Source organism: Dama dama, chromosome 5 (genome assembly GCF_033118175.1).
Source record: "Dama dama isolate Ldn47 chromosome 5, ASM3311817v1, whole genome shotgun sequence".
Lineage (NCBI taxonomy): Eukaryota > Metazoa > Chordata > Mammalia > Artiodactyla > Cervidae > Dama > Dama dama.
In genome coordinates this window covers 11,601,803-11,614,006 of record NC_083685.1, presented here as the reverse complement: position 1 = coordinate 11,614,006, position 12,204 = coordinate 11,601,803, and the positions used below count along the sequence as shown (strand labels likewise).

General features: G+C 45.5%; 1 protein-coding gene across 1 annotated transcript; it reads right to left on the bottom strand.

Moving 5' to 3' along the window:
- Positions 1-1,467: 1,467 nt before the first annotated feature.
- On the bottom strand, positions 1,468-11,911 carry LOC133056476 (2'-5'-oligoadenylate synthase 1-like). The gene is made up of 6 exons (XM_061141813.1): positions 11,272-11,911; positions 10,175-10,484; positions 8,312-8,496; positions 5,921-6,153; positions 4,959-5,102; positions 1,468-4,797 (listed from the first exon to the last, which is right to left on the bottom strand). Exons 1-6 carry the CDS (start codon positions 11,449-11,451, stop codon positions 4,338-4,340), a joined length of 1,512 nt encoding a protein of 503 aa, XP_060997796.1. The 5' UTR covers positions 11,452-11,911; the 3' UTR covers positions 1,468-4,337.
- Positions 11,912-12,204: the final 293 nt, after the last annotated feature.

The window sequence follows — 12,204 nt, the reverse complement described above, 5'->3', positions numbered from 1 at the left end:
GCTAATGTTCTCTATTGGACTCTATGAGAAATTACACCGAATTGTAAATGATCAGACTCATTCCTGACATCTATATTCTTTTTGAAGGAAATTTTTATTTGTAGAAAATCTGTTGTCTCATCTACACTGGACTGATTCTTAGACATGACCCCAAGGGAAGCACTGTTTTCTATTCACAGAAGCACTGTCGGGGCAGGGCATGGGAGGGAATGTCGACAAGGCTGGATTGTCGCTGTTCGATCGCTATTTCGTGTCTGACTCTGTGCGACCCCATGGACTGCAGTATGCCAGGCTCCCTTGTCCTTCAATATCTCCTGCAATTTACTCAAATTCACATCCTGCATTTAGTCGTTGATGCCATCCAGCCGTCTCATCCTCTGTCATCCCCTTCTCCTGCCCTCAATCTTGCCCAGCATCAGGGTCTTTTCCAGTGAGTCAGTTCTCCCCATCAGGTGGCCAAAGTATTGCAGCTTCAGCTTCAGTATCAGTCCTTCCAATGAATATTCAGAGTTGATTTCTTTTCCGATTGACTGGCTTGATCTCCAGGCAGGCAGGCAGTCCAAGGGACTCCTAACAGTCTTCTCTGGCATCACAATTTGAACCAGGCTGGAGAGATCATTAATAAACACTCTTTGCTGTGAGTAAGGTAGTGATGGTAATTATTTATAATCATTATGGCAGGCATTAATTGAGCACTTCCTGTGTATCAGATCCCACAAAAGTACACCTCTAAAGAAAAAGAAAAAGAAGGGTACCTCTCAGGTCCCCAACTGCAGAGGATCAATCTATGCTGCCCCGTTGTTAGAAAAATAGCGTTCACATACTTTGCCATTAAATCAAACAAGTAAGGCTGGTGGGGGTTCCATAAAGAATGTCTGGTCCCCAAATTGTGCTAATTTACCGTTCCTCGTTGCCTGCTTCGTTTAGGCATGACTGTCCCAGGAGAGATACGATGATCTCTGCACCACTTTTTAGAGACACCTCATTTTGGTAAGGCTCTCGAACTGTGGGAGACATGCTCAGAAACATGAACAGAGAGAGACAGAAGCCCTGAGACAGGACAGCTCCCATGGGGCTGGGAGCCCCGAAGGCAGGTAGTAAGCAGACTGCACCCCTGGTGGGGCTGGGGCAGCTGACAGGATGCTGAGCCTCCAGGCAGGCTCAGAAGCCCACGCTCATCTCTCCAGCTCCAACCTCTGTTCTTCCCGATTTCCTTTCCTCAGCAGGAAGTGGCCCAGAATGGGGACTCAGCTCTGGGCAATCAGGCATTTATGTCGCGGCTGCTTCAGATTTCATCCAAGCATGTCCATCATCCCTTACACGCTTTCTTCTCTCTTGATGAGTCTGATGGATTTGTGGTTGAACCAGCAGTTCTCAAGTGCAGCACCCTCGAGTCTTCTGTTACCTCTGTCTGCCAGCTTTGACCAAATCATCACAGCTTAGCTGAGAAACACTTGTCAAGAAAAGTTTTGGAAGAAATTCGCTTTATTGTTTCTTGCAGTCATACAGGATATAGATTTACAGCAAAATACAATAAAACCACAAAATTCAGAGAAGTATAAAGCTCACTCATTATACTATAATCCAACACATCCACAGAAAACCCTGAGGTCGTCATGAGATCAACATTACAAATGAAATTAAAGAAAGCTTGCTAAGTACACTAATATAAATATGGATATCTAGGAATAATATGAGAAAACACATGTAATAGCAATGCAGGGGAAAACTATAAAATGTGGTTACAGAGCAATTAAAGAAGAAAATTAATGGAAAGAAGTTCCAAGTTTGTGGACTGGAATTCTCAGTATTACATGGATGTCATTTTCCCTGAACTAATTTATGGAATTCCAATCAAATGCCTCCCTGTATTTTGGGTGAAAACTCACAAACTGAGTATAATATTAACATAGAAATAGAAAGAGCCAAGAGAGGACATTAGTTTGGATAGAACACAGTTTTCTACAAGACACTGAGAATTAATATCAGGCTACAGCAATTAGTACAGGTAGTATTAAACCAAGGACACAAAAATTGATCAACAGGATAACACAGGCTCACACACATGACTCTGGACATATGTCTGAGGTGGTTCTGCAGAACAGTGGGGAAGGACGGTCCCTTCAGCAAATGCTGCTGGAATATTTGGCATCCACATAGCAGAACTAGTATGCACCACCAACTCACCCCCATTTGTCTGTGTTTTGATATGATATTCATAAAATCATTGCCAAATCTATGTCATGAAGCTTTCTCCCTGTGTTTTCTTCTAGGAGTTTTACAGTTTCAGCTCTTATGTTTAGGCCTTTATCTCTTCTGAGTTGATATTTGTGCATGCTGGAAGAAAAGGTGTGATTTTATCCTTTTGCATGTGGATATCCAATGTTCCCAGCTTGATTTATTGAAGACACTGTCCTTTCCTCATTGTATATTCTTGACAACTTTGCCAAAGTGTAATTGAATGTGTAAACAAAACACTGACAATAGAACAAAAATAGACAAAAGGGAACTAATCCAACTAAAAAGCTTCTGCCCAGCAAATGAAAAAAAACACAAGGAAGTGAAAAGGTAACTGATGAAAAAGAATAGATATACGTAGAGCTGAATCACTTTGCTGTACATTCAAACTAACACACAATGTAAATGAACTATACCCCAATATAAAATAAAAATGAAAAACAGGTATAAAATGAAGGGAGAAAAGGGAATGGAAATGGAGAAAATGGTTACAAACCACTATCTGAAAAGGCGTTAGTGACAAAATAATGAGGGCCTTGGGCTTCCCAGGTGGCTCAGCTGGTAAAGAACCTGCTTGCAGTGCGGGAGACCTGGGTTCGGTCCCTGGGTTGGCAAGATCCCCTGGAAAAGGCAAAGGCTACACACTCCAGTATTCTGGCCTGGAGAATTCCATGGACTATACAGTGCCTGGGGTCACAAAGAGTCAGACATGACTGAGCGACTTTCACTTGGACAGCTCACTAGCTAAAGGACAAATAACCTAACTATATAATGGGCTAAGGATTGGATTTTTATTTTTCTAAAGAAGGTTTACAAATGGCCAACAGGTATATGAAAAGATGCTCATCGCTATGATTATTATTTTGGCCACACTGTGTAGCTTGCCTGATCTTGGTTGCCCAGCCAGGGACTGAACCCTGGCCCCAACAGTGAGAGCGCCCGGTCCTAACCACTGGACCACCAGGGAATTCCCATACTCAATATTATGAATCATCTGGGAAATGGAAATCAAAATCATAAGGCATCGCTTTTACCTGTTAGCATAGCTATCACATGTGTTAAAGGACACTGGTGATGGTGAGCATGTGGAGGGCCTGGAACTCTTGACCACTCTTGCTGAGAATGCAATTCACTGTCGCTACTATGGAAACAGTGTGATAGTTCCTCAAGAATTAACAATATGATATGATATCTACCATATGATCCGTGTGGCTCTTAAATTAAGCAACTATTTAGCAATTCAGTTAATCTACTAGTGACTGTAGCTTTATGTATAATTCTGAAACACTCTCAGAAAACAATACAAGTGGACCTCCCCCATGGTAATTACATGTGATTCCAGAGTGTCCTCTCGGCATGAAGAAACACCTGTGCTAAAGATAACACAGTGGTAACAAAACCCCATCTGGGGTAAAATCCCATTCTCAGAGAGACTCCACAAAGACACAGGAATTGAGACAGAAAGAAAAGGTCCCAAGTTTTGGAGATACTTTGGATTCTTCCTCTTTTTTAAAAAGCAAAAATATTTCTCACTCTCTTGTTAAAATCAGTGACCAAGTATGGTCCTCACAGGTCCCTGGCAATAGGAGACACAGCCTGTCGTCCTGTCTCCAGGCCACACGGGAAGCACCAGGGTCTCACATGAGGCAGACCGAGTTAGAGGAACGCAAGGCCAAGACCTTCATGGTCATTTCTCTGGGAAATGCAGGCGAGGCAGGGAATGCAGTCTTTGGACGGCAAGTGCGAATAATGTAAGAGGGCTGTGGAGAGGAGGGGCTTTCCTGAGTCATTGGGACCTGGTCCCAGCATGAGTGGGGCAGGGTGGGTTGGGGCTCAGACTGGCTCTGCATCTGGGCGGTGGGGCAGGAAATGCTCGACAGGTTTGCAGGGGAAAGGCCAACAGGGGAGCTGCTGGCTGTGTCTAGGAATCAGCCAACTCCGGGAGGGCAGTCTCTCCCGGATCAGCAGGGCCCAGATGTCAAAGCATCTGAGAACACAAATATAGAAAGGATAAACACAGAAGCCCCGGCCAAGGAGCAGGAATGAGGGTTGAGATGGGGTGGGAGAGGGTGAGATGGTGGCTTCGTCTAGGACCCACCTCATAGGCCATGACATTGTCTGAGAAGAGGTGATGGCTGAGGATGACCAGGATGGCACCTCGGGTCATCATCACAGCTAGGATTTGCTGAAGAGCCCACACCTACCTTGAGGGTGGCGACAGAGGTGCTTGTGTGGGTCTGGGTCACTCTAAGGAGCAGATGCCAATGTGAGATTAAATGCGGCAGATTGTTATTTGGGGAAACACCCAGGTGAGAGACAATGATCAGGGCTCTTAAAGAAGCTGGGAAAGCTGACAGCCCTGATCTAATCTGACTCTGGGTGAAGAAGGCAAGAAGGAAGGACAGTGGCTCTGCAGTCAAGACAAGGTCCAGCAAGGTGGTGGAGAGTCCTTTCGCCAATGTCCCATGTCGGAGCTTCCCCTGACTCTCAGGGATGGGGCGGCCTGAGTGTCTCTGGCACCCATGGTCATTGTCTGGGAGCTCCAGGTAGGCAGCGTGGCTTTGGTGTCAACGTGGAGATGGGTCACAGAGGGCGCCCATGTTGAAAGAATACAAAGACCGAGATGAAATTGCATTTGACTTAAGTAGTATTTCTAGACGTTGTTGTTTCAACATGCCAACCGGTCATAAGCGTAATGAGCAGGCTTCACCGGCACATACCAGGTGCTCACTGGAGTCCCATCCAAGTTCTTGCAGCACGAGTACCTCAGCCAGACTCTAACCTCCTGTGCCAGCAGCTGCCACCTCTGTGGCTCTTCACCAGCCACATTTCCAGTCGGGTCAGCCGGGTCCAGAATCACAGGCCTGGGAACGACAGTCAGAGAGGACAGGTGAGTACATGGGCTGTGTCTGGGGTGTTCAGAGCTCCCGGCAGGGCAAAATACCAGCCTGGGCAGACGGTGTCTGGGGGCAGCAGAAGGGCCCCATGTGACACCTCTCCCTAGGTGGTGACCTCGGTGCCCTGCCCTACACTGGGCATTGAAAATGAGGTGAAGGGGGCTTGCATTTGGCCCTTGAGAGACCTGGTTTGAATCTCACCTCTGCTCTTTAGTAGTGGTGTGTCTTTGGGAAGGTCAGCTGAATCTCTAATCCTCAGTATCCTCATCTGTGAAATGGGCAGATTTGAACATCCCTACCTCAAAGGATGTTGTATGAGGAGCTAGAGAAGCACTTGACATGCTCCCAACAGTAACTGAAACATAATAAGGCGTCCATACATGACAGGTTTAATAACCAAAATTCCACTCCTCTATCAGAGTGTTTTTGTCTTACAGCAAGCTCTTACTTCCTGGTAGCAATTATTATTATTGCGGTAGCTATTGTTATGTCAGTAAAATTTCAGTTATTTCACTCATTTTCTGTGAAGGTTTGAACAAGCTCTTCTTTCTCCAAACCTTAGTTCATCTCTGGGATGGTTAGCACAGTGCCAGCCTCACAGGGTTGTAGGTTATTATTTAAATTTATTATTTAAATTGCATGGTAAGAGTAAAGCACTCAGCATGATGGACAACAGCTGATGATCAAAAATGGGGAACCCTTCCTCTTCCTACATTTCCAGGGTGCCACGGCTGTAATCAGGGCTTCATTTATATGGGGGTCTAAGCCATGTGTGGATCGAGTACCTGCGTTTTGCAAGTTGTCCTCTCAGGTATTGCCTAATAGTAGGGTTTTCAAAGTCATAATACTTTTTCCAGTAGATGCAGAGGTCCTGATGCTTCAGGACTAACTCCAAAACAGTCCGAAATCCTTCAGCTGTGCTGAAATTTGTTTTTGAGCCTTCCTGCTCCCAGGCATAGACAGTCAGCAGCTCCAGGGCATACTGTGAGGGTAGTTTTTTCCCATGTCTCTTCTTACACTAAGAGGAAAAAAATTAGAAACATGAATTTTTCAGCTTTCGTGCGAAGAATTAGTGAACTAATGCAAAGTTTCTCAAACTATTCCAGAAAAGTGAGAATAAAGAAATGATTTCAAACTCATTTTGTACCAAAACCAGACAAATACAGCACAGAAAAGAAAACGATAGGTCTGATTATCATAGATGGGAAAATCCTCCATAAAATACTAGCAAAGTAAATTCACCAAGATATCATAAGGTCATAGAGCATTATCAAGTTAGATATATTCCAGGGATGCAAGGATGCTTCAGTGTCAGAGATCAATCAGTTGATACATTTATATTAAGAAAATAAAGGATAAAAAGCATATGACCATTTCCCCAGATACAGAAAAAACATTGGAGAAAATTCAATAGCCATCTGTGATACAGACTCTTTCCAATGTGGGTAGGGAGAGAACATAACTCAATATAAGCCATATATGACCAATGCATAGCTAAAATCACACTTGGTGGTGAAGGCTGAAAGCTTTTACTTTAAGATCGGAAACAAGACATATATGCCCTCTCTCCCCACATTCATCCAATATAGTATTAGAAGTCTGTTCATAGCAATCAGGCAGGAAAAAGAAACAAAATACATCCAGAGTAAAAAGGAGGACAGTATACTATTGCTATTTGCAGATGACATGATATTATACATAGAAAACCTAAAAGACACCACCAAAAAACTTAAGATAACCAAAAACTGAATGCAGGAATATTGTAAGATACAAAAATAATACACGGAAATCTGTTGTACCTCTATACACAAATAACAGACTATTGGAATGAGAAATTTAAAATCAATCCCATTTATAATTGCATGAAAAAGAATTTAAAAACTAGGAATACATTTAACCATAGAGGTGAAAGACCTGTACCCTGTAGTGTATAAGACTTTGATGAGAGAAACTGAAGATGACAAAAATAAATGGAAAGATATAGTGACGATGGATTTGAGGAATTAGTTGTTAAAATGTGCAAATTACCCAAACAAACCATATGCACATCATCATGGTACATGATTTAGTGTTGCTGGGCCATGTTACTCTTCACAAATGAGAAAACGGGAGGCACAAGAGGTTACTTCATTTGCCCAAATTCAGACAGTCAGGAAGTGAACAAAAGAGTGTGTGTTGGGAGGTGGGGAGTAGGGGGTTAGCACTCATTAATTCATTGAATAATTACCCACCGAGCACCTATTATATGCCAGGCACTATTCTAAGTTCTGGGGTGACAGCAGTGAATAAAATATACAATATTTTGTATATTTTGTATACAAATACAAAAAATATACAAAATGTCTATTTTGTATACAAATACAAATATACAAATATATTGTATATTTATACAATATATATAAATAAAATATACAAATCCCTTCTTTTGTGGACCTTTTTAGTGGGGAGATAGACAATAAATAAATAAGCTCATGCAAAGGCCCTGAGGCTGGAGTAGAGTTTCCTCCTTGGAGAACTAATGAAGAGGAGAGAACAGCCTGGGAGTGGTGGTGAGGGGGCAGAGACAGGGGTTCAGAGAGGTTGAGGGCAGATCCTGTGAGCCTCCCAAGATTACGGATGGTGCGGGGGAGGGTATGGGGGTCAGTGGAAGTGACCGAGACGGCAGCAGTTGATGATAATGGGTGTATTTTAGATACTGGACAAAGCCACTGTAGACTGGTTGGATGGGTGTGTGTGTGGGTGTGTGTGTGAAAAGGATAAGAAAGACCCATGGTTCTGCCCAGCATAGCTGGAAGGATGGAGCTCTCCTTTAGTGATACGGGAAGACTAGGAAGAATGAGATGTCCACTGGCACCCGTCCCAGGCCTTACCTTTTTTGCTCCCTAACCTTTCCCCCCTCCCTGCAACCTCTACTCCTCCACCTTCTTCCTGTCATCCTTTCCTTCTTGTTTCCTGCCCTCTCCCCTCCTCCACGCCCTTCCCTCCTCTCTGTCCGTCTCCCTCCTGCCTCCCGCATCCTTTCTGATTCCTCCCCTCCTCCTTCCTCTCCCCCTTCCTCTCCTCCCCACGCCTCTCCCTGCTCCTTGCCTCCCTCCACGCCACCTCTTGCCTCCTCTCCCGCCTCACTCTCTCCCCTCCCCTCCTCCTCGGCTCTGCCCAGATGGGGCCGGCCATACCATCAGGTACCAGTGCTTCACCAGGCGGATGAGGCTCTTCAGCTTGGCTGGACGCTCCTTCAGGAAGGCTCTCTGCAGCTCTGTGAAGCAGGGGGAGAACTCGCCTTCCTTCCCCAGTTTCTCGCACTCTTGGATGAGCTGGACGTAGATTTGAGGGTCAGGTTTGTAATCTTCAGTCACCTGACCTATGGAGGAGACATCCAGAAATTTAAGGCATCAGCTCTTCTCTGAGGTTCATTCTCTCTGAGACAACAAGCTCACTGGCCTTGGGAGGCAGTGAGGAGGTCAGCAGGCCCAGAGCCAGGAGGCCTGAGGTCCATCCCCGGGCCTCCCTTCTCCCGTCTCCACCGCCGTCACCCATCGTCTCTCAACTGGACTCAGCAGAGGTGGCGGCACCCTCCTCCCTGGATCCTCCACAGCCCATACAGAGGCCTTGAAACCTGATCCTTCCACTTCTTGCTTCCCAGGACCTCTGGGTAAAATCCCAAGTCCTCACAGTGGCCCACGTGGATAGAGAGATCTGTCTCCTCCTTCGTCTTACCTCTTGCCTCAATCACTTTGCCACTGACTCCCCTGGTTGCTTCAAACATGCCACGTTCATTCCTGTCTTTGCACCTGCTGTTTCCTCCTCTGGAACCTCAGATCTTTGAGTGCTTGGCCTCTTCTCATCCCTCAGGCATCAGGTCAGAGGTCACCTCCCTTGTCGCCCTGTCTGTGAAAGTCCTCTGATCCCCACCTCTCTCTTTTGGATCCCCATATTCAGTGTTTGTCAGAGAGAGTTATCTCATTGCTGGTGTTCATATTGTCAGGCTCCAGGAGAGAGGTTCCCTGTCTGTCTCATTTAGGCCACGCCTTGCGCCTCCAAGGTACACAGTGGGAACTGCGCCTCAGAGACGGATTGCTCCCTGTCCCAGTGATCCTGCAGATTGTCTACAGATGCCAACGCTCAGCCTAAGTTTGCTGAGGTTCCTTATGCTTTGAAAAATAGCTGAAATTAACATTCTGAGTTTACATTAGATCTATGCTGCTTCATTTTGGGGGATGGGATTTATCTATTCTTGGGCTTCCCTGGTGGCTCAGATGGTAAAGAATCTGCCTGCAATGCAGAAGACCCAGGTTCAATCCCTGGGTGAGGAAGATCCCCTGGAGAAGGGAACGGCAGTCCTGTCCAGTATCCTTGCCTGGAGAATTCCAAGGACAGAGGAGCCTGGCGGGCTACAGTCCATGGGATCACAAAGAGTTGGACACAGCTGAGCGACTAAAACTTTCACTTATCTATTCTTATTTTATTGAAGTTCATTTATTTACAATATTGTGTTGGTTTCAGGTGTCCAGCAATGTGATTCAGTTATAATTAGATAAGATATACTATAAGATACTGAATATAGCTCCCTATTGAAAGTGAAGTCACTCAGTCATGTTCGACTCTCTGCGACCCCATGGACTCTAGCCTACCAGGCAACTCCATCTATGGGATTTTCCAGGCAAGAGTACTGGAGCGGGTTGCCATGGCCTTCTCCAATAGTTCCCTATGCTATTCAGTAAATCCTTGTTGGTGATCTGTTTTATGTGTAGCTTCTTCATTTTTAGTAAGGTAAGATTCACACACTTTGGCATAAGTAGAACTAGTAAGCCTGGCTATAAGAAACATCTTACCCCGAAACTGTACCAATTTGCTGCTTAATATTGTCGTGGTGGCTGAGTATGACCCTAATTATCTTGCTCTGAGAGAGATATTAAGATCTCCTCCCTGTGTTGACAGGATGCTTTAAAAGGCTCTTGAACTGAGGGAGATTTCTGCTCAAAACTGTGAAAAAAATAAAGAAAGAAAGAATCTCTGACATAGGACAATGACTGAAATACCTTGTGGCTGGGAGTGCTTAGCCAGGGCATCAAAGGCGGGCAGGACATCAAACTTTACCCCTTGGCAGAAGTGGGGGGACCTGAGCACGAAGCTGAGAGCACGCAACCTCCTCCTTCGCCGCTTCTGGACCTTAAACTCCACTTCAAATGTTTCCTCCTCTTGACAGGCTTCTAACTGTCTCCTAATTTCCTGGATGAATCTTGCTCGGCGCTTAAAGTTCTCCTGAAAACTTGTGAAATTGGTGAGGAAGACGACGAGGTCAGCATCTGAGAGGTCCTTGAGGGTCGTGCCTTTGCCTGAGGAGCCGCCCTAAATGAGAACTGACATTTATCATTGAGAAGAGCCTCCCTAAATAAAATGTTGAGAACAATCACTAACATTCTGAGTGCTAGCCACTGCTCTGAAGGCATCAGCAGCTGTAACTCCTGGAATGCTCACAAGAACTCTGGGATCTAGCTACTATTATTATCTGTTGTCATCTTCTGGATGGTGAAACAGATGCTGAGAGATCATGTATCAGTCCAGTCACACAGCTAGTAGGTGACAGAGATGCAGTTCACACCCTGGTTGTCTTTCTCTAAAGTCTGTGCTCTTTATATCTTGTAATTTATGACCTTATATGATTAATACTGTAAACTGGCCCATGGCTGACTTTACTTGATCTGCAAGCCTGATGAGGTGCTGAAAATTCTGGATAAGCAAACTGAGGCACAGAGAGGTTAAGTGACTTGCCCAAGATTTCACAGCCAGCCGGTGCTATCTGCTTTCAAAACGTATACTCTTAACCAACTCGAGACTCTGCAGAAATGGTGAGATTCCAACCTGGTCAAAGATTAGTGGACTGTAGATACTGCCAGGATTCAGATTGCCTAGATTCTTGACCTAGGTGGTTTACACACTTCCCCAGGGAATTTGTTAAAAACTTACAGATGGATGCCCTCTCCCCAGAAGCTATTTTCACAGATGTGGTTATAGTTCCGGCATGGATAAATCAGAACCAGCCCCAGAGACCTCAACCTCTTGCTCTCTGACTGTCCCTGTGCAAACACTTGCAAACCAGCCCCCCTTCTCCCCAGCCAGGCAGTTCTGGACTCACCTTCACAACTTTGGACACTCGAACTCGGTGACGGGCACATTGGAAACACCTCTCCTTCAGGAAAGTGCAGATGATGTCAATGGCTTCATTGACCTGCCTTCGGAACTCCTCGTTTGGCAGGAGGTGATCTTCGATGAACTCGTCCAGTTTGTTGGCTTGGGTTTTTCTGAGTTTCTTCATGATGTTCAGGCAGGAAGGGGCAGGAGAACCAGTGGAGGGAGGCAGAACTGGTAGCCTAAACCTGTTAGCTTCTGTCTTTTCTGCTGCCTGGGACTAGGCTGCTGTGAGTTTCATTTCCTTGAAAAGGTGGAGCCTTGCCGGAGTCTGGGCTATCATTGCTTTTATTTCTTCAGAAGGGAGGAGCCATACCCTTGTTCTCTGCATTGAAGAAATTAAGCACCTCTTTGATCCTGACATTTGTCTCCCACCTTTCTCTTGCTTTCTGAGACTTTCTGTTTTTAACCAGCCCACTAGACAGCGGTCCCCAACCTTTTTGGCACCAGGGATGGATTCTTAGAAGAAGATATATGAATTCTTGCCGGGCATTCAGGCAGTAATGCGAATGCTGGGGAGCCCCAGTGAAGCTTTGCATGCTCACCAGCCAGTTGCTTCCTGCTGTGTGGCTTTGTGTGGCTTTGTTAGGGGAAGCACGCTGATTGAAACTGCCCACCCTGGCCAGGCACCATAGTAACCATTTGCATGAGTTGTTTTATGACAGGAGATCCTGATAAGGAATACGGAACTAATAAGCCACCACCCATTGAAACATGTAAATTATCATATGTGGAACGAATTGCCAATCCAGGTTCGATGCATGATACAGGATGCTCGGGGCTGGTGCACTGGGATGACCCAGAGGGATGGGATGGGGAGGGAGTTGGAACGGGGGTACAGGATGGGGAACACACGTACACCCATGGCGGATTCAAGTCA